This window comes from Perca flavescens, chromosome 8 (genome assembly GCF_004354835.1).
Source record: "Perca flavescens isolate YP-PL-M2 chromosome 8, PFLA_1.0, whole genome shotgun sequence".
In the NCBI taxonomy this organism is placed as follows: domain Eukaryota; kingdom Metazoa; phylum Chordata; class Actinopteri; order Perciformes; family Percidae; genus Perca; species Perca flavescens.
The window spans coordinates 30,098,276-30,119,473 of record NC_041338.1 but is presented as its reverse complement, the minus strand read 5'-3'; the positions used below and the strand labels follow the sequence as shown (position 1 = coordinate 30,119,473).

The 21,198-nt window shown below is 39.0% G+C and overlaps 2 protein-coding genes across 4 annotated transcripts; both read left to right on the top strand.

Moving 5' to 3' along the window:
• Positions 1-559: 559 nt before the first annotated feature.
• samm50 (SAMM50 sorting and assembly machinery component) lies at positions 560-7,286 on the top strand. Of its 2 annotated transcripts, none has more exons than XM_028585455.1 (15): positions 560-725; positions 1,571-1,681; positions 2,037-2,138; positions 2,226-2,313; positions 2,493-2,599; positions 2,922-3,052; positions 3,331-3,418; positions 3,788-3,916; positions 4,194-4,265; positions 4,356-4,442; positions 4,725-4,795; positions 6,092-6,159; positions 6,253-6,399; positions 6,573-6,714; positions 7,118-7,286. In XM_028585455.1, the coding sequence occupies exons 1-15, from the start codon at positions 705-707 to the stop codon at positions 7,161-7,163; spliced, it is 1,410 nt and encodes a 469-aa protein (XP_028441256.1). In that variant the 5' UTR covers positions 560-704; the 3' UTR covers positions 7,164-7,286. The 2 variants fall into 2 exon arrangements, with proteins under 2 accessions (XP_028441256.1, XP_028441255.1); XM_028585454.1 differs by having other exon boundaries at positions 6,244-6,399.
• A 494-nt stretch (positions 7,287-7,780) lies between these two features.
• Positions 7,781-18,234, top strand: api5 (apoptosis inhibitor 5). 2 transcript variants are annotated; one of them, XM_028586156.1, is made up of 14 exons: positions 7,781-8,138; positions 9,045-9,206; positions 9,384-9,477; positions 9,757-9,822; positions 10,375-10,526; positions 11,328-11,534; positions 13,662-13,766; positions 14,349-14,438; positions 15,848-16,029; positions 16,182-16,275; positions 16,411-16,467; positions 16,836-16,915; positions 17,021-17,127; positions 17,628-18,234. In XM_028586156.1, the coding sequence occupies exons 1-14, from the start codon at positions 8,067-8,069 to the stop codon at positions 17,705-17,707; spliced, it is 1,548 nt and encodes a 515-aa protein (XP_028441957.1). In that variant the 5' UTR covers positions 7,781-8,066; the 3' UTR covers positions 17,708-18,234. The 2 variants fall into 2 exon arrangements, with proteins under 2 accessions (XP_028441957.1, XP_028441956.1); XM_028586155.1 differs by having other exon boundaries at positions 17,021-17,163.
• Positions 18,235-21,198: the final 2,964 nt, after the last annotated feature.

Below are 21,198 nucleotides of genomic sequence, written 5' to 3'. Positions count from 1 at the left end.
AAAAATATACACTCTTGTAAATACATATACATTTTCTCCTACAATATACTGTATGTAGTAATAAATCCATCTTGCCATCCAACCCATAAATGTCAACTGAAAGTTGGTGTGGTTTTGGGTATGTATCTTCTATTATATAAAAGCCAAACAAAAAGCACAAGTCTTATTCTTTTATTTGTGCTTTTGTTTATAATTAGCAGTGCCTATTACAAAAACCCAGCTTTTAATGTATATTTCAATAAATAAATAAATAAATTAACCTAACCAGGCTAAGACATGATATATGAAATATGACATGATCTTTGACAGTTGCTATCTGAATTTAAAATTTCAATGTAATGTTAAACATGTTATTATTATCATCATTATTAGTATTGGTAATACATTTACAATAATACGATATAATTTAGTATAGTTTAATATAACATAATTATAACAATAATAGCATTAGTAGAAATAGTGGTAGTATACATTTATTTTTGCAATATTTTCTTTTCTTTTAATTATTATTATTATTATTTTAACATTTCGCAGCGTTGATGCATTGAATGTGCACCAGAGAAGGCGTGGTCAGTAAGTGACATGGCCGCCTCCTTATACGGAGCCTCGTCGTCTTATTCTCCTGTTTCTTGTAGATTAAATTAGACTTTTACCACGCAAATTTGATTTCATATTTACTGGGACAGCGCCCTGTGGAGCTCAGCATGGGCACCGTCCACGCCAGGGTAAGGAAAAGTCCCGTGAACGTGTTAGCTAGGACTTTGACCTCTCCGTGTGTTTATTTAGGTATCTGACACAGCGCGGCTACTGTTCTACAAGAAAAGGCCCATACTTTACATTCAACAAGGTCCAACATGGCTCAGGCATTCAGCTCTGGGACAACACCGAATTCATCCTCTATTAGTTAGTTTTTAACTTCACAATTAAACGTAAAGACTCTGCTTGCTGTGTATTTAGATACAAATCATTGACAGTAAGGAAAGATGCTAGTGGCTCCTCATCCGCTCACTGTAGTCTTGCTGCAGTCAGCACACCAGCCGACCACCGGCATTATGGTGTGCTGTAGATCTGAAACAATTAATCGTTTAGTCAATGACAGAAAACAAGTCAGCAACTATTTTAGAATAACTTAGTATTATTGAGTAGTCATATAAACTTCATCTAAGCAAAAATGTCCATCATTATCTGGGCCCAGCTTCTCCAATGGGATGATTTGCTGCTTTTTGTAAACTGAATATCTTTGGGTTTTGGTCTTATGGTCGAACAGTAAACAAGACCTCATCTTGGACTGTGGGAAACTGTGATAGACACTTTTTTTTACTAAAAACTAACATTTTATATACCAAGTGATTCATTAATTAATCTAGAAAATAATCAGCGATCGTAAAGAAAATATTTGTTAGTTGCAGCCCTAGTGAGTTAGTGGAGAATACTTAGACAGCAAACCTGTATAATATGTGTGTGATTATAGAATATAAACTCCTCTTTGTGTCATTATCTATTTGATTGGTAAACCATGGTAAAACTCTGATTGTGATTATATCTATTATCCTCATATTTTGCGTTGCAGAGCCTGGACCCTCTGCCCATGCGAGGGCCAGAGCTAGGAGTTCAGCCTGACGATATTGAGGCTCCCGGGATTGAGCACGAGCCAAAGCAAGAAGTTCTTGAAAACAAGGATGTAAGATCTGTTTTATTTCAGGCAGTAATTACACCAGTCTCTCTCACTAGGACATATTGCCAGACCACCTTTCTCCACACTAGGTTTGTGCTTTGCCAGCATAGTAGTAAGTGATTCCCTGCCTCATATCCACACAAAAAGCTGTCAATGAAAGAATTGAAACAATAAATCTAAAACACAACCCGAAATGTCAGGAAACTGCAGTATTAGTGGACATTTTATAGAAGGGAGAAACTGTATCATAATATTTGGCTAATGAGTGTTTTTTTTATTATTTCTTCATAAAACTAATATACTGTATTTTTTGGGGTGTTCCAAATGTTCATAAAGTTATCTGTCTCTTATGTTTTTTAAGGTTGTAGTTCAACGAGTGCACATAGATGGGCTCGGAAGAACCAAGGAGGACCTGTTGACTTATGAAATCGCAGAAGTTTTCCGGGCAAAGAACTTGATTGATGTAGGTGCATGTTGATAACAGCTGTACCAATCAATGCTTGTGAGTAGCCATTACTGGCATCAAAACATGGTTCAATTTGTTGTGCAGGTGATGCGAAAGTCCCATGAAGCCCGACGGAAGCTGCTCCGTCTCGGTATTTTCAGAAAAGTTGAAGTTGTTATTGACACGTCACGAGGTACTTGTCATTCACTGTAAACTGATCAAGTAAACTGATGATTACACATATGGACTTTCTTAACAAATGTACACATTCTAATGATGCATTTTTCTGTGTTCTGTCTCACTGTTTAGAACCAAACATGAAATTATTGTTGACATTCTGCGTGTTTTCTTTTTCTTTGTTTTCCTACTCAGGTGAGGATGCTCTTCCTAACGGCCTCGATGTGACGTTTGAAGTCACCGAGCTGAGACGGATGACCGGCAGCTACAACACCATGGTTGGAAACAACGAAGGAAGCATGGTGAGCGCTTTCTGAAAGGCCACCTCCTCTTTTGGATCCAATTATAGTGTCATACTACTACACTGGCTTAAACACACTGGTTTATCAATATCTTCCTGCAAGGATAATTTCCAATGTTGACTTCAAACTAGTTTGTAGCACTGAGATATTTCATTGTGATTAAGTTATTTGACTTCGACCAAAATCTATATGTCTGTTTTTATTTTTTTTTTTTAATGCATTTACTTTTTCAGACAGATTGAGTTAAATTTATATCTAATCAAAACATTTTTTATTAGTTTGGTTGCTTCTAAATACAAAACCTTACCCCCTTTAATTTCAGGTACTAGGCCTGAAGTTACCCAATGCATTAGGTCGAGCAGAGAAAATGACCTTTCAGTTCTCCTACGGAACCAAAGAGACATCCTACGGCCTGTCCTTCTTCAAACCCCAACCAGGAAACTTTGAACGCAAGTAAGATATAAACATAAAATAAATCTAATCACCTTGATACATGGTATGCATATGTGTCTCTAAGGCTTATTCTTTTGCTATAAGTTCAATTTTGCAGGGTGGCATTAGATAGATAAGATGACTCTCATGATACTTTAGCTTTAGATTTGGGTGCATCAGTGAGCAAGTAAATGGCTGAGCGATATATGCAGTAACTATAGATGGGTATATTTTGTAAACACAAAGGAATCCTAGCAGCAGGGTATTGACATCTCTTCTTCTCTTTTTTTCACTTCAAGCATCTCACTCAATGTGTACAAAGTAACAGGTCAGTTCCCATGGAGTTCACTGAGGGAGACGGATCGAGGCATCTCTGGAGAACTGACCGTAAATACTTGTTTCTATTTATTTGCCTCTTCTGTTGTTTGCAAGACAAATGATCTTGCCTCCAATGCACATGGATGAAGTTAATTAACACATTAAGGTTTTGTTCAACAAAATGAGCTTTAAAGAGTCATAATAGAAGGCATCAAAAAAGAGACCGGTTCCATCAGAAAGTCCAGTTCTGCGCTGAGTTTTGTTTCTTAGAAACTAAAAGTTTGGACTTTGTTGAGATGTCACAGAGCCACTGTTTTCCACATGTTTTAAGGAGACAACAGTTGCTATGTTACAAACAATGTATGCTCATTTACTGCGTGAGATCTGTACAAACAAAAGTAATAAACAGGTGTCTTATTACCAATTTACCACCCACAGTTCCCTGTGTGGAAGACCAACCAGACCCTGAAGTGGGAGGGAGTGTGGAGAGAGCTGGGCTGTTTGGCTCGCACTGCCTCATTTGCCGTCCGGGAAGAGAGTGGCCATTCCCTAAAGTCCTCACTTTCGGTATTTGTCTCTTATTTTACATTAAAGATTTTAGCATGTGCTTTAAAATAGCTGTTGAGTTTCATGTAGTCTGCTGTCAGAGAATTAATGGCAAGCTGGTATTCAGTGCTTTAGTCAGGGTTTTCTAAAATGTTTGCACAACACATTCCAATAACATTGCGTGGGGGAATTGTTGAAATGTTGAATAGTGAAAAATATCTGAATATCCAATAAGACACTTCATTAGTGAACACATTTTTAGCAGTAGTTTTGAGAATGGTGCCCTTTTGTTTTTCAGCATTCTATGGTCATCGACACCAGAAACTCTTCCATCCTTCCCAGGAAAGGTGGCCTGTTGAAGATCCATCAGGTTTTCTGTTTAACGCTAATCCAGAGCTATTTGAAAACAATACGACTGATCTTGTGCACCAGGTTGACGTTTTGTGTTGTGTTTGTGTAGGAACTTGCTGGTTACACTGGGGGAGACGCCAGTTTCCTGAAGGAGGACTTTGAGATCCAGCTCAACAAAACACTCTTCTGGGACTCGGTGAGATTCTACATTTTACATTTCAGCCATTTAGCAAATTGTCTCATCAAAAGACGCTTAATGCAGTTAAACTATGCAAAGTATAGAATGCTAGTAAAGAATTTGAGTAATATACTCAGGCTTTTGTGAGAACGGTATGTTAGCAGAAAACTAAACTAAATGATCAACAGACTTCTTTCCAAAATGCCTTGGTGACCTCCTTCTTTAGCCAGGAATACATTTTTATGTTCTTATCTTCTTTGTTAGATTGTTGTGACTAAACCCTTTGACTTTCTCCTCCAGGTCCTTTCTGCCTCATTGTGGGGTGGTTTGCTCCTGCCCATTGGTGACAAACCAACAAGCATAGCAGACAGGTACAGAAATACAGTGCACCACCCTATTACCATTATCCACAAGACCAGGGGTTTTTGAAGTCTTGACTTGAGACCGCTAGAGTCTTTTTTTTTTTTTTTTCCCCCCCGCCTACATTTTGTTTTCATTTTGGCAAATTGGCACCATTAAAAATATTTTGAATTATCTATTGGCAGTTCCTGTTTGCAATGTACCCATGGATGTCTAGACAACTATAACTACTTTAATACTGAAGAATACTTAAAAACGTTTTCATTCTCAGGCAAGTTCTGAAGGAGTGTCTTTTTTCAGTGATTTCTAAGTAGATATATGTGTGTTTATTTGCGATGGACATTGCAGATAATATATATGTCCTTGAAAAGTGTAAATCACGTTGATTCTAAACATATGTGTATCTAGGACTGGGCGATACATCGATATTATATCGATATCGTGATATGAGACTAGATATCGTCTCAGATTTTGGATATCGTAATATCGTGATATGACATAAGTGTCTTTTCCTGGTTTTAAAGGCTGCATTACAGTGAAGTGATGTACTTTTCTGAACTTACCAGACTGTTCTAGCTGTTCTATTATTAATGATTATTTATCTAAAATCTAAGTGTGAAGATATTTTGCGAGAGCACCAACTGTCAACTCTAGAATATATCGCCGCAATAACGATATCGAGGTATTTGGTCAAGAATATCATTTTCTCTATATTACCCAGCCCTATATCAGAAAATATGGGACGTAGAAATAAGCGCTGAAAATGTGTAGAAGAAAAATTTAACAATTTAAAACGTTGGAAAAAACTAAAACAAACCTTATGGAGCTTTGATTTCAAAAAAGGTACTCCTGTTGTTATACAGTATTTATGTTTACATTTTATTGTTATTTGAACAGTTGAGCATTGAACCAGGTGAAGAAACCTGTTTATTATTTATTCATTTGATTTTGCAACTGTTCACTGAAATAGCCGGTTTCTATGAAACTACTTGTGACATGTCATATTTGGCTTTGACTTTGACTTAACAGTTGCTCTCACTTTGCGGAAAAAATATTGGGATATATATCATATATCGATATTCGGCCAAATTATATCGGGATATGACTTTTGGTCCATATCGCCCAGCCCTATGTGTATCATGGATGTGTGTTCAGATTTGACCGAGTTATGACTTAGGAGTGAAGTTTTTGACGCAAAATGCTGCAATTGTGCAAACTAAATTCAATTTTTTTTAAAACACAATTAACTGTAGGGTTCTTTCTGTATTACATATTTTGTGTTTTATGTGTCTTTGTCAACCTTCTAGGTTTTATCTTGGTGGCCCCACCAGTATCAGGGGATTCAGTATGTACAGTTTGGGCCCACAGAGTGAAGGTGAGATATTAACTTGGCTGAGTTGCTTGGTAACCAGACTGAAGTTTGATGGTTAATTGAAAATGTTGTTTGCTGGAATTACTGATATGGCAGGTGACTACCTGGGAGGAGAGGGCTACTGGGCTGGAGGCCTCCACCTTTACACCCCTCTACCCTTCAGACCAGGCAAGGGGGGCTTTGGTGACCTCTTCAGAACACACTTCTTCCTCAATGCCGGAAACCTTTGTAACCTTAACTATGGTGAGTAGTTGGAAACAGAACAAGCACCTCAAATGACTAAAGTTGTTAAATGTTAAAGGTTCATGTTTTATGGAACAGACCTTGACATTTATGACTGAATTCTATTAGAAAGGAATTTTTGCAGATGCTCTTGTTTTTGGTCTGGCTGAGTTTATACGTTTGTTTTTACTCAGGTGAGGGGCCAAAAGCACATTTGAAGAAACTGGCAGAAAGCATCCGTTGGTCATATGGACTGGGCATTGTGCTGCGTTTGGGAAACATTGCCAGACTGGAGCTGAATTACTGCATTCCCATGGGAGTCCAGAGTGGAGACAGGTAGGGCTGATAAGGGTAGCTAGTTTTAAGTAAGATTTGAAATTACACCTATTTGACTTATTTTAAAGACATTTAAAGCACACTAGGTAAACTTGATGTCCAATAGCTCTCCCTGCAAACAGAAGATAAAGGATTTAGTTAGAAAAGACCAGCATAGACCAAAAAAACACAGGTTGTACAGGTGGGTGACTTCAACTCGTGCAGTGTAAATGTCACATCTGTTTACATGTGTGAAAGTTGTGTATGTACTGTATGTGCATGTTGCTTAGTAAATATTGAGAAAATAGTTTCTGTACAATCATGTAGATAATCACTTTCAAGAGACACATGCATAGTGTCCTTAACATAATAACAAATAAACCGATTTGCTATTGATTTCACCTAATTTTCTCTGTTCATGCAGGATATGTGACGGGGTTCAATTTGGAGCAGGAATCAGGTTCCTGTGAAACCACATTTTTGGGATCTGGAACTTCCTTTGTTTCAACATTTAAAATTTTTTTGGAAAAGGAAATTGCTTGTACAGAATTGTAGTTGCGACTAATTAGTTCAATTAAAGTGTTTGCACTGACTTTCTGTTTTGATGTATCTTTTTTTTGTAATCATTTGAGATCAGAGGTCAAGTACAGTACTCATAGTCAGATTTTACTCGGGTCACATTACTGTGTATAACATACGATATGTCATATTATCAAGTGAAGGTAAAGAGGTAAATTTGTCAACCGACAATGAACCTGACTCTGCCATCAGTGGAAATGGAATATATGGTATGCTTGGAGACAATTTTCTTTTTTTTTCTCAGGTTTGTGTGTGTGTGTGTGTGTGAAGACATCCTTAATAAAAGTAGTGCATCTAACAAGTAGGACCACCCGTTCTCTTAATCCGTTCTGTCAATATAAGCCTCCTTTCATCTGTTTATGTCATTTGAACATACTAACAAAACTGGTGGTTTTACCTGGGTTTGGTTTTACTCATGGACTGTAGAGAGGTTGGTTTTACTCATAGACAGTATATGGTTTTACTGCGTACGCTGCGTACCAGTTCGGCGTACACAAGCGGTCACGTGTGTTGTGAGTCTCCACGCGATTCGCCGCACCTACGCATGCGTTCTACTCATTGTTCCGTAGCATTTTAGCTTGCACACTAGAGATTGCGGGAAGACAGACTGTGGGGGTTATTCATTCACAGGCTACTCGAAATTTAATTTCCCCGTCCCCTTTCCGAAGAACATATATCCTCATAATACGGTGTTGTTGGAGCTACAGTCGTCTGAAACGGAGCAAAAAGCGACCAAAGAAGGGTTTTGTTGTGTGGTTTTATCGGCGGTCTTATCTGTGAGCGGACGCACGCTGATGGCGGTCACTATCGAGGATCTCTATCGGAGCTACGGGGTCCTTGCTGATGCTAAGGATAACCTCAGCCCGGTAAATAAAAGCCAACTTGTTCATTTAAAAACATTATTTAGCCGAGAACTTTGTTTCTTTGCCGCATTACCTTATTTTACGTCTGTAAACTTTGTCGTAAGATACATAACATTGTTGTGTGCGTGCTAGGCTAACTGTAGCTAGCTAAGGTAGTGACCATGCTAATGTTAATGGCCTCCCCATAGCGACCCTTACGATAGGCGGTACTAACTCGACATTCATTATTTTTAAGTCAATCGAACGGCTATTTACTTACTTAACGTAACTTCTCATTCATGACTGTGGTTCTCTGGATGTTGATAGAAACTTTTGACTGTTTTTTTTTTTTGTTAGGTCGAGCACATTAGGGAAAACCACTTCATCACCTCAAATCTGAGTTTCTACGCACATAACGTTAACCTAGATTACATAGTTAACGTTCACGTGTTAGTATACATGTAGGTTTTTACATTAACACACATCCTGGACTATTATCACTGTCAATTGCGCATATTATATAAACTGTGATATTTTGCACACCCTGCACTAAATCATTTTATCAATTTCTAGCATGGCACCACCAGGCTTATTTTCTCAGACTTTAGAAAGCTCACACAGTACCACATTGGACATCATACAACTGTTTTCACAGGCTGAGGAATAACAACTTACTTGTAAAATAAGGCATAGCGGCATCAAGTCATAAACCGACTAGTTTCAGAGCATTCCTATTTCACTGTAGTAAACATGTTTACATACAGGGGTTTCAACATAACCAGGTGAACTGTAACACCCAGGTACACTACACTCAATGTCCCAAGCAACATCTGCTGTTAAAAGGTTCAGCTGTTTGCACCACCAATGTCACAGTGAGTGCTGCTATATATATTATACAAGTTTATTGATGTACTCTCTTTTATTCTTCAGCACAAAGATGCCTACCAAGTAATCTTGGATGGCGTGAAGGGTGGCCCGAAGGAGAAGCGCCTGGCAGCACAGTTTATTCCCAAATTCTTCAGCAGCTTTCCAGAACTGGCCGATTCAGCCATTAATGCCCAGCTTGATCTTTGTGAAGATGAGGATGTGTCTGTAAGTATTAAAGGACACCGCTGTGCATGGGTACCTCATAGACTTGGGTTCAAAATTGCAGGCTTTGTGTTCCCAAGTTGATGCAAGGTTTCTCGCTTGATTGTATAGATTTCACAATTGTAATTTTATTCCATCATAACAATCCCTGTTTGTCTTTGTGTGCTTGTTATTATCTAGATCCGACGGCAGGCCATCAAGGAGCTTCCGCGGTTTGCAACTGGCGAGAACATCCTCAGAGTTGCGGATATTCTCACCCAGCTCCTTCAGACAGGTATTGGATACCTCAAGCTAAACACTTGACATAAGAGCATTTCATGTTCCTTTTTGTGTATTTCTACTATAAACACAGCCATGTTTGTTTTACTTGCATGGCTATAATCCATTGTGAATATCATAACCCGTTTTTCAGTTAGTATAATTTCTTTGATATCCTGGAAATCAGATTTGCTTGTCAGTCCCAACAGCATATTTGTCTCTTGATTATTTTTTTGCTCATCTTAAACAGAAATCTTGAATGACTACTGATGAATCTGTATTTTTGTGCTTTCAGATGATACAGCAGAGTTCAACCAAGTGAATGCATCACTTATTGCAATCTTCAAGATAGATGCCAAAGGTAAGTGTTGCTTTCCCCCACTGTTTAGCCAAAATAATGCTCTTGTATGATTGTCAATTATTCAGCCCCGTTCAGAGCTGTGCTTAAAGGGGACACTTTGAAAAATAACTTTCTTACTCATCCTCCTTGGGCGTACTTATATCCCAGATTGAGATTTATTTTTGCTTGTTGAGATGGTTTGTTGTAACCTGTGTTGTTTTAAGCGCTGTCTCATTGGCCATGTGAAACAAAGGATGTCATTTACAGCTGCCTGTGTAAATTGCCCCTACTAACATCATCATTCATCTATCTCAGCCAGTATATCTGCCAGTTTTTTTATTTTTGGAAATAACCCCTCAAAATATTTAGGTCTGGGACCAGAATATTATTTAATCATGTATGTCTTCACAAATGTTCTTATTGTACTGTTTTGTAAACATGAGATATCAAATCAACTTGCTGTGTATTTCACGATTGTTGCATCCCTAGTTCCAATTGGGGTTATCCTCTTGAGTTTGTACTTATTCACTTGCATTGACACAATCCCGTTTACTGCTGTCTTTTATTGTCCAGGTACTCTCGGAGGCCTCTTCTCTCAGATCCTTCAGGGAGAAGACATAGTGCGGGAAAGGGCCATCAAGTTTCTTTCAACCAAACTGAAGACCCTGCCAGAGGACGTCATGACAAAGGAGGTGGAGGACTACGTCTTTGCAGAGACAAAGAAGGTAAGCATATAGTGCAGATTTGATTAGTCTTCTTTGATCATATATGAGTGATATTTTGCTGTCAGTTTGAGTGTAACAAATTGTAATTGTATCACACCATCTGTTGTACTGGAATCAGGGTGTGTTAAAACTGCCGCTTTAGATGATAATTTTGCTGACTCTATGTAGGTGCAGTATGAAACTTATTTTCTGTTCTTAAACTTGCATTTATTATGTTAATTAGTGAAATTGTTTTGTATATCAATAGTATAATTGATCTGATTTAAAGGCCATGGGGTTTAAAGTGCGGATTGGGCCGCATTTTTCTGTCCAAGCCCGACAGGCATTAAGATATTTATGTCCGAGCCCGACACAGTTAAAATTGCGTTTTTTGTTGTTGTTGTTTTTTTCTCATACTAATGACACATGTACGTTTGTTTGTGTGGAAAGCCCGCTTTTATTAAGCAACTGTAGGAAGGCATTCGGGGCAACAAGAGCACGTTAACACAGGCGCACACCTACATAATAAGCTTTCTTAAATTTAAAATGTTCAATGCCTTATCGCGCTGATGTGACCGAGCCCGACCTGAACCCGAACATCATTTCTAAATATCTGTCCGAACCCGGCTTGGATCCTCTAATGGGATTAGTAACTATTTAAAAAATGGAGATGAGCTTTTGTCTTATGTGTATTTGGCTGAAACTCAGCTGACTTATGTGAACACTATGATAGATGGAGGTGGATGTTAGCCTGTATAAAAACAGGCAAGAACACATCTTGTTTATAAAGGGTTTCTTTTCTCTTCCCTGCTTCCTCCTCAGGTGCTGGAGGATGTGACGGGAGAGGAGTTTGTGCTGTTGATGCGTGTAGTGTCTGGCCTGCGGGTGCTGCAGACAGTAAATGGGCGGCAGCAGCTTGTGGAGCTGGTGGTTGAGCAGGCTTTCCTGGAGCAGGCCCTCAACCCAGCCGATCCCGACACTGTTGATCGCCTGCTGCAGTGCACGCGCCAGGCCTTGCCCCTCTTCTCTGTGAGTACAACCAATAAACTTTACCTCAACCATGTTCACTGATTAAAACACGACAAACGGTTAACACTAGAACTGCCAGAACCATAGCCTTTGGGCATTGTGATTTAAAAAATGTAAATTGCTCCGTGATTGTTATTGCACATTATTCATAATGATAGAAAAAACGCTTAGAAAACCAAAAAACGGGTGTTGGTGTTTGGTGTTGTTTTTCACAAAAACACCCCTTTCATTGCCAGGAGCAGCGCCCATTAACGTTGGTACTCTCCCCCGCCCTCTCTTCTGCAGCTGAATTAACCCATTTGCATATTGGCCATACAGCGCATTGAGGCAATGAATGGGACTAAGCACACTTTGTCTGACTATAAAAGTTGTGTCCCGACACGGGAGTCCCGTATGTGCACTATATAATTTCAGGAATGTCATTTATGTGACCCATTTAAACACTAATGTTTCTAAATTGTATTATTTTTATAGGTTGGTGTGGATGTGCGCGATCATATGGCAAGTTGTGTGTTGACTGAAAATATAAATGCTGATGGAAGTTATAGTTATTTTTTTTAGGCAAAATGTGAAAAACTAGGCTAATCATTTGCACCGTGATTTATATTAACCATTTAGTTTACTTGCCAAAATAAAAATGCGGAAATTGATTACAATGTTTCAGCATTTGTTTATGCCTTTTTTATGTTTTACGCTGCTTACAACTCAAAACAGTATCATACATCCCAAATAGTTTTCTTTTTCTTTTTTTTTTTTTTTTTTTTTTTTTGCAGTTGTTGCTACAGAAACCTCCAAGATTTTGTTTGTACTGAACGACATAGACATAAATGACAGTCACAGGACTATTTTTGCATTGAGTGGCAGCGTGATTCTAAAAATGTATACGAAATAGCACATTTTACACAGCTAAGAGTTTTTGTGTGGGTTCAAGCTGTTACACAATCTGGCTGTGTGTCCTTGCTGCTGTAGAGGTTAACTGAGCAATAGAGAGATGTAGAGGGATGATGCATTTATGGCCCATCAGCCAAACAAAAGGATACAGACACTCTTAGGCGTCGGGGCTGGCGTTGCTAGTGTTAAGGGCTGTAACCAACCACTGTAAAAAAAAAAATAAATAAATAAATAAAAAATTCCGATTGATGGTGTGAATGTCACTGTTTTATAAGCACAAAGTGTCTTTGAATCGCTGGATGCAAACATTCAGTTAACTATTATGAGCAAAGAAGCTCCAGCCAGAAAATGTTTGCCGTCTTTGCATTAAACGGGGGTCCCACGGGGTCTTAAAAAGTCTAATATTCTAAACTTTAAATTTAAGGCCTTAAAACGTCTTAAAAACAGCCAGATTTTCATCCGAGGTTTTAAACTTAACTTAGTCAGGTCTAAAAGAGGTTTTACCCTCGTTCATCAGAACGAAAAAGTATTGAGTCATAGCCTACAAAGCGGAGCTCTAGAGTCTTTGCTAATATGGCACCGGTGCCTAAACGACCGGTATCTACCGGACCGAATTGCAACGTGGATTTCGCTGCCTCTGCGCTGCTCTGAAACAGACGTTAGAGGCAACAGGAGCATCGCTGCACGTGACGCTAGTTAACACTTGACTTGAGAGCAGGTAATGTTAGGCTACCGTTGGCTAGCAGCTGGATTAAACATGGTTAAAATGCTGACAGCTAAATGGTGTGAAGGGTGTCTGTATTTAACTGGAGGGAATTCCAACAGCGGGACGTTAAGCAGTGTGCAGCTGCCGTTGTCGGAAAAACAACACAAACGTGGTGCGTTCACTTGAAACTAGTAAGCCTCGTGGTGCGGGAAAAAAACAAACCAATGATACCCAACCCTAGTTACAAGCGGTACCCATCGTGTAGGTCTTAAATTTCAATCCTTATGGTCTTAAAAAAGTCTTCAATTTGACTTACTAAAACCTGCAAGAACCCTGATTAAAGGGGAATTAAAGGATTACATTTTCTGACGATCGAATAATCAATTAATCGACAAATCGTTGCTACTCTACACACAGTACATTGTCTGTTTTTACATGTATTCATCATGTAGGCATACAGTCATGACAAATAACATTTTTTACTTCTTGCTTACTGTGTGAATTAATCATGGTTTTCTCCTCTCTTGCAGAAAAATGTCCATTCCACACGTTTTGTAACCTACTTCTGTGAACACGTCCTGCCCAACCTCAGTTCCCTAACAAGTCCTGTGGCTGAGCTGGACATTCAATTGGAGGTAAACTCTTGCTTTCATATTTATTTATCAGATCTAAAAGTAGACTTGTGAATTCCCATGGTCCTCAAGTGTGTTTAAAATGTGAAGTCTGTACCTATGATCAGTCACATCATAAATTTGACTTTTACTGACTACAAATCCCCCCTCCCCCATTTTATGTTGGATTTAAGTGCAAAAAGGGTGGGTTGCAACTATTAAATTAATTCAATTTTTTAACACTGATTCAATTGTGGATGAATTCAGCAACTATGTTGCTCAACTATAACGACAAAGCGTTTTGAATTTGCTACCTGTCTGATTTGTGCCTCTGACTGGCCTCCGTTCAGCCTAAATCAGCACTTCCATTCCTGAGAGGCCTAATGAATATGGCCACTGGTGTGAGGTCGATACTCCTAATGTCTGACATTTGGTGAGCGGTTGTAGTAGTAAACAAAGTCAGCATGGCAGCCACCTGTCAGAGGTGTCAGCCAACTGCATGTTGTTAATGGGTCATTAGTCTGCACCACGCAACACTGTTTCTCATTAGCAATGCACTTTACACTGTGAGGGGATCTGCTAAGCTGTGTCTGTTTGTGTGTGTAGGTGCTGAAGCTGCTGGCTGAGATGAGTCCGTTCTGTGGAGACATGGAGAAGCTAGAGGCCAACCTCAACATGCTGTTTACCAAGCTGCTGGTGAGAACGGATTGTCCTGTTGTTGAACATGGAGGAATACAAGTGGAAAGGCAATTGGAATTAAAATAGCCCCATATCATAACATACCCATCACCATATCTCACGATTGGCATGGGGTACTTTCCATAAGATCATCTCTCAATGCAAATCAAACCAGCTATTAGGCTAACTGAAATAAAACCATGCCAATCTCTAGGTATGGTGAAGGGTATGTGATGATGTGGCACTATTTTAATTCCAAAGGCCAAGGGAACTTTATCAGGATGCGTGGTATCCTGGATCCATGAAATAACTGGCCTTTAAAAATAAACATCTGCCGGCCTCTATGGGAATTTAACATAGCGGTGTGTATACTTATGCCCCCTGTATTTTAAGGAAGAACATTTATTTATTTACGATACATTATTCATTCACAAAGAAAATTGGTGTCCTTAAAGGTTGGATTTTCCCTAATTTTTTAAAAAAAAATCCTTTTTTATTCCTCTTTTTAGTCAACTTCAGCATGGGTGTATTCCCTTATGCAAGCCACTGTATACATTGTCAGTTCCCCCCCCTGATCCATTCTAAGATTCTACTGGTTTATTATAGCATTACCTCGCTTTACATTCATACTGTTGTACATCCTTTCAGTCAGCTTTCAACTCTGGGCCCCTGGTCCACTAAGGATACTTTAATAGCAGTTGTCGGGACATTCAAGAACACTTCCTTTGTTCAGAATGTCCCATCGTCTGGGTATTTCAGCAATCTTCCTTTTTTAAAAGCCTGCATTTTTTTTTACAACTACTACGGTCAGTGTTGTTGAAATCAAAGTAAAGGAGCATTTATTGAAACATGTCCTCCATAGGCTAATGATTTTGTTTCTATAAAATACAAAGACCTCAGAATTTATCATCAATTATGTGACCATTAACCAATCATGCTTTGTATGATGTAATGCTTTAAATGGAAAGTGTGTTTTAATTTTGTTTAATGTAGCTTATAATGTTTATTCTCTGTACTGGAATCATAAAATCTTTTGCCATGACTCCTTTGTGGATTTGCCTGCCCAGGGACTGCTGATGAAATTTAGCTAGTAAGCGAATTCTGGGACGGTGAAGATAAGGTTGACTTTATTGATCCCACACTGTGGAAATTCCCTGAATGAATGTCCATTGTCACTTTTTAAATAAAATAAGTAGTAATCAACTTGGGGAACTTAAAACAGCAGCCCTAATAGTAATAATTTGTTGTAGAGGTAGTTTTAGTGCAGGCTCCACAATAACTGTTAAAATAAATACGGGTAGAATAATAAACTATCCCTTATATCCTTTTGTTCCAGTAAACCTCAATGGTTCAATATGTTTGACAATAGAGTAAGGCACACAAATAGTTTCCGGTCATAATTTTTCATGTTTTTTCTGTTTCTGTAGGAGTTCATGCCTCTGCCACCTGAAGAGGTGGAGAACGGAGAGAACTCCGCAAGCGAGGAGCCGAAACTGCAGTTCAGCTACGTGGAGTGTCTCCTCTTTGGCTTCCACCAGCTGGGCAAGAAGCTGCCAGACTTTCTCCTTGAGAAAGTGGATGCTGAGCGACTCAAAGACTTCAAGATCAGGTGAGGGAGTATCACACAGAGAGACTCTCCTAGAGTGCAATTAGTAAAATAAATGAGCATGTCGGGTGTTTGATGGTTTAGTTCACCGTGGTCATTTTACCCCAAAATGGGCACTTTTCATACAGAATTAAATGTGCTTTGTGTTTCAACAGGTTGCAATATTTTGCCAGAGGCCTGCAGGTTTACATCAGACAGCTGCGAGTAGCACTGCAAGGCAAGACAGGAGATGCTTTGAAAACCGATGAGGTAACTTACATTTGATTGCTTTGCTTAAGTAGAAAGTTAATGCATACAGTCAACCAAAATGCAAACTAAACAGTCTTCGTTGTTTTGAGTTCTGCTGGAAAATATCTGACTAGCTTGTCTTCTCTGTGTAATCAGAATAAGATCAAAGTGGTGGCCCTCAAGATCACAAACAACATCAACATCCTCATCAAGGTAAGGTGTTTTCAGGCTATCACTGTGGTGGTACACTGAGGTGAAGCATATTAAAACATGTTTTTTGCACATCATGTATGTATCAAGAGAAGCAAACAATAATAATGTGATCCACTGCAATAACACGAGTAAAGACGGTACCTTTCTGATATTGTGGACAATAATTGAGACGTATACAATGCTACAACTACTACTACACAATACTTTTACAAGGGAAGTATTTATGATAAGGACTGTTTAGTAGTACTGCATTATAATGTACCTGATTTCTGAACTTATTATATCAGATTAAAATATAAGCTCTGCATTTGACAAATAGTTCTTTTTATTTATTTTTTTATGTCTCTTAATCTTTATTTTCATTCCAGGATCTCTTTCACAACCCTCCATCATTCAAGAGCACAATCACTCTGTCCTGGAAACCAGTCCAGAAGTCAGAGGCCGTAGCGTAAGTCTGCTCCCACTGATTGATCAATCAGAAGCCACACCCACAGCAGCCGTGTGTTCTTGTTGCACCAATAGGTCATCATCTACTTGTCTTTGGTGTTTGTAGGCCCAAGCGCCCGTCAGGGGAGGAGATAGGCTCCGGTGGCAGCACAAAGAAACAGGTCTCTCCTCTGCCCCGGAGGGACGCACGGCAAATTTACAATCCCCCCAGCGGCAAGTACAGTGCCACCATTGGCAATTTTACCTATGGTGAGGAGCACTTTGTGGCACCTTTTTATTTTTCCTATTATTTTTGTTGTATTGAATTATTTTTGCTGTTCTGTAGCACGTTCACCTTTTTTATTTTCAACTGCACATTTGGTCATGTGACACATTTTTGTATTTAGTAAATGGAGCTACTGTTACTATTTTGTTGCATTTTCACCTTGTTGAAATGGGGGGGAGGAGTTATGACATGTTGCTGATGTCATGCATGACGTTGCGGTTATACGGTACGCACTGTAACCACTTGGCTACCAAGGCAATTTTTCAATAAGTCATTTAGCATTAAAAGTTACTAATTGACTAAAGGTATTAGTCAACTCAGAGGGGGCAGCCCTATTGCATACAATACTTTTTATTATTCTCAAATATTGTGATCAGCCTCAAAAATGTAATAGTGGTCAGGTTAGTTATAAATATGTCCATACTGACCTGTTTGTTTTTGTCTCCAGAGCAGCGTGGCGGCTTCAGGGGCGGCCGAGGACGAAGCTTCGGAGGCAGAGGCAACAGGAGCCGAGGCCGAATCTACTGAGACTCACACACAGAGTACATATTGCTCATTGAACTGCATTACATCAGGATCTTTTCCGCACCAAGAGGGACTATTTGTCACCTAATCTTATTTTTTTTTAACTGGTCTCCACGTCTTTCTCACTTTCCAACTCACACATCCAGTTTTTTTTGTGTTTTTGGAGGGGGTGGGGGTTCGATAACGGGCTAAGACTTTTACTCCCCATAATCCTCTTGGTCAAGGTGATAGTTATAGTAAATCTAAATGTTTTTTCCCCTTCAATTAAAAAATTTTTTTTCAGTGTCATTTTGTGAAAGAAGACTGCCAAGTTGTAGCTGATAAATATATTTTGTCAGGTTGTAGAAAAGGTAAAGATCCTCTTGTTTGGAACATGGATGCATTTCTTTTTACATTTTGTTTTTTATTTAATCTTGTTTTTTGTTGGTTTTTATTAGAGCTCAAGTTGAATTGGCTGACTATGCTACTTTGTATGAATCAATAATGATGCTCCATTGGATTTTTATCATAAACTTGTATGGAAGTATGAACTTTTGTCCTTTTGCTTGTTTTATGTAGAAATTTGCAGTAGTTGAGCTGCAAACTAGTGTTGTGTCAAGACAAAGATGCAACTCCACACAAGTCTGCTGCTTCAAATTCCTTTTTCACAATTCAAAACTTGACTTGCATTTTCAAAACATTTTCTAGACTTGCCTTTTGCCTCTCTTTCTGTCCTCTGACAATGCATTCACTCTCACCCACTCATTCATTACATTGATCCTTTCCACCCTCCTGTCTTTCCTTTTCCCTCCTCCTATGTGTACTTACTTATATCTGTACCAATGCAGAGTGAGGAGAGGGTAATTTTAGCCCACGATCTGGCATCTACATTTAGAATACACATGCATACACAAATGTACCTCCTTGGCTGTACATGTCTGCATCAACACTGCCTCCTACTTCTCCCTCCCCTCAGGTGTGTGTGTGTGTGTATAATTGAACGGGCTATAAATAGTCACTGACATGTTTAGAACACGTGCGAACATTAACCGTTAACATGTTTGTGACATAAAGTGCCGTTTAGTCACAAACCTTTTTTAGGTTGTCTTCGGTTTTAAATATTTGTTGTAATTTCCAATAGATCAGTGCTTAACCTGGAGCCTGGTCCTACATTAAAGTTTCCTTATTTTACGTTTTAAAAGGTAAATGATTTTGGAAATTTGGTATTCTTCTGTGTCTTAAACTGTAAATTGTCTGGGGCACATAGTAATTGGATGTAAAAGATGTCAAACGTGTTGTATCCCTTACTCACCCAATGTTAACTTTAGTCTTACCCCTGTCTATACCTGCCACAATCCTAATTTAACCCACATCTTTGTCCATACCCTAACCCTATAGTCTAGTTCTAATACTTGGCTCTAAAACCAAATCTTATTCCTAATCTTTATACAGAAAAACAAGAACATGTCCACTGTAAGTGGTCAAAAAGTGATTCTTATAAAGAAACACACCCACACTCACACTCTGCTCTGGGTGCTACAGGTCTGCATGTGAAGACACGTGCTGGTGTGTGTAGGTGGATGCTTTGGAGGAGGAGGGGCTCACAAACTCAATTTTCTGAATCGACTGTGGAACAGAGGCAACTGTAAATAGTTTTAACTCCGAAAAACAAAACCTACAAACCATTTATATAACGGTTGCACCTACCATCGTGTGGTAATCGTGTCTTATTTAAATGCATCAGCTTCAGTGTGATGTAAACAAAAAAGCTGCAGAATAAGCCTCACTGTATGCAATTTAGGATATACATCACATAAACTCATTTGTTTATTTTTTATTTTTTTTACATGCAGAAGAAAAATGACCAGTGTTTGTTGGACGGGCATTGTTCTCAGGACAGTATGTAAAAAGAAACAAATTACAGTTTAAGTGGGATGAACGTGTGTCTGTATAAAAATGTGATATTTGCAACAACAAAATACTGATTCATTAAATAAATACAATAGAAATAGAGGTGAAGTAGTTGCTGCTTTACAACACTGTTGAACAATACTGCAACGTTTTACTGTAGACAATATACAAGAAGCTTATCCATCCATAAATGGTCTCTTGTCTTGGCAGAGTGTCCCCTCTAGATGGCGATCCAGACCAGGGTTTTCCTCACAGAGCAACCACATCTATTTTTATCCTCAACCGAACGAGTCACTTAAAGCTTTCATGATGTCTTTTTGTCTCTTTATATTTCTGCTCGGGTTAAGGCGCATGGAGGAACACTGCGTTTCTGGCGAGTGATGCAGAGAACAGAGAGAACACACAGAGAGAGAGAATATTGAGTGATTAAAAGTCTGCTGTATTTGTCAATTATAGTCAAGTACTGTGCCTAATCACTGCTAAAATTAAATAAGGCTACACGAAATCATTACTAAATCTACCATTATTGCTTTTGATGCAATATTTGAAATTCGATATTCTTTATAATCATTTGCCTCTCCCATTTATATTTGTTTACTAATTTGATCTTTCATCCTCACTGAGTTGCAGGCTGATGGCGTTGTTGTTGTTGTTGCAGCAGCAGAGATACTGTACATATTTTGGCACAGGCATCACGGTGCGTTTAAGGTCTAGGTTTAAGTTCTCTTTTCAGGACAATAGGGGGCGGTATGCAACCAAGATAAACCCTCCCCTTATTGATCGTGACCAGGTATTTCCCAAACCAGCCTGCCAGTCAGTCAGCCAGCCAGCCAGCCAAAGCCTGGCACGTGCCTTTGCACACACACACACACACACACACACACACACACACACACACGCACACGCACACGCACACACGCACACGCACACGGTGGAGCTGAAAATAATCAAGTGGTGGAGGAGGAGTGGGCCGCAGCAGCGAGAGAGGAAGCGAAGACGACCCTCAGAAAGAGAAAGAGAGAAGCAAGGAGCGACTGCACGAGTCCATCTGAGAGTAGAAGTGAAGGTAAATCAATAGTCCTGAAGCACTTGGTGGAACTCAGTGGGTTTCCTCAATTTATTACCAAACTTTGGGAGGGGGTGTTGGTGGTGATAAAACCAGGCCTTCATACTGTACCCCAACAGACATGAGGCACAAATCTACACTCAGTGTACATCTACTACAGTTAAAGGTCCAACATTTCGATTTGCATGCTCTGCTTGCCAGTATTGTAGTGATTTAGATCTCAGAAATTATTTTAATGTTGTCTGATGTTAAGCCACACTGCTGTGTTGTGCTTTATGTGTTAGCCCACTCTAACTGTTGAAGTGTGTTGTGTTAAGTGAAGCTATTTTGTTGGAAAAAAAACAGACCCCACAACATCAATCCAAGATGTCCTGAATAAGATGATGTAACTTAACATGCAAATTGAATAGTTACTGTTCAAACAAAGACATTTTTCACTTTAAGACATAAAGGGGCTTTATTGTCACTACTGTCTGACAGTATCACAATGAAATTCCATTGGTACTCTCTGAAAATTATAATTATATATTAATATTAA

What these genes read in the sequence shown, in the direction of transcription:
- samm50 (XM_028585454.1), top strand. Translation starts at nt 705, where the DNA reads ATGGGCACCGTCCACGCCAGG. An exon ending in GAAACAACGAAGGAAGCATG is followed by an intron (nt 2,600 to 2,921) that starts GTGAGCGCTTTC and finishes CTTTAATTTCAG; the next exon opens with GTACTAGGCCTGAAGTTACC. An exon ending in CCCTAAAGTCCTCACTTTCG is followed by an intron (nt 3,917 to 4,193) that starts GTATTTGTCTCT and finishes TTTGTTTTTCAG; the next exon opens with CATTCTATGGTCATCGACAC.
- api5 (XM_028586155.1), top strand. Translation starts at nt 8,067, where the DNA reads ATGGCGGTCACTATCGAGGATCTCTATCGGAGCTACGGGGTCCTTGCT. An exon ending in AGCTGGACATTCAATTGGAG is followed by an intron (nt 13,767 to 14,348) that starts GTAAACTCTTGC and finishes TTGTGTGTGTAG; the next exon opens with GTGCTGAAGCTGCTGGCTGA. An exon ending in CATTGGCAATTTTACCTATG is followed by an intron (nt 17,164 to 17,627) that starts GTGAGGAGCACT and finishes TTTTGTCTCCAG; the next exon opens with AGCAGCGTGGCGGCTTCAGG.